This window comes from Penaeus monodon, chromosome 34, assembly GCF_015228065.2.
Source record: "Penaeus monodon isolate SGIC_2016 chromosome 34, NSTDA_Pmon_1, whole genome shotgun sequence".
NCBI classification, from domain to species: domain Eukaryota; kingdom Metazoa; phylum Arthropoda; class Malacostraca; order Decapoda; family Penaeidae; genus Penaeus; species Penaeus monodon.
Genome location: NC_051419.1, coordinates 19,013,528 through 19,013,915, shown reverse-complemented (window position 1 = coordinate 19,013,915; position 388 = coordinate 19,013,528). Strand labels below are relative to the sequence as shown.

The following is a 388-nucleotide window of genomic DNA, read 5'->3' as shown; positions in this document are numbered from 1 at the left end:
TATTGCATAGGTGGGCAAGTTTACATTTATATAAGAAAGGCATGTATATTATGTTTACTTTAAGTAGTGAGACGAAAGGTTCCATTGTCTTTATAAGTAGTTAGATATAAATAGACACAGACATATGGATAAGTAGATCTGAAATAAATAAATGATTTTCAAGTATATGGACATGAATACACACATAGAGACCCATCGTGCTGAGCTACAACAAATAATATTCATCTGTAAACCGTTTTCCCACCATTTTCCTTCCATTCCCCTCAACCTTTTTCCAATCAAATCAGTTCTCTAACAGATCCTCCACCTCCCCCTCGCTGCCCCTACCCCCCTCCGTGCATCGACTTCTTCGACGGCAACTTCCCCGTAAGTATTTCCGGTTCCTAAG

General features: G+C 39.2%; 1 protein-coding gene across 1 annotated transcript in view; it reads left to right on the top strand.

Moving 5' to 3' along the window:
• Positions 1–388, top strand: part of LOC119594851 — a 7,933-nt gene that overhangs the window by 467 nt on the left and 7,078 nt on the right. Inside the window, exon 3 of the mRNA XM_037943933.1 lies at positions 290–366. Coding sequence (XP_037799861.1) covers positions 290–366 — 77 coding nt within the window. The remainder of the gene's footprint in view (positions 1–289; positions 367–388) is intronic.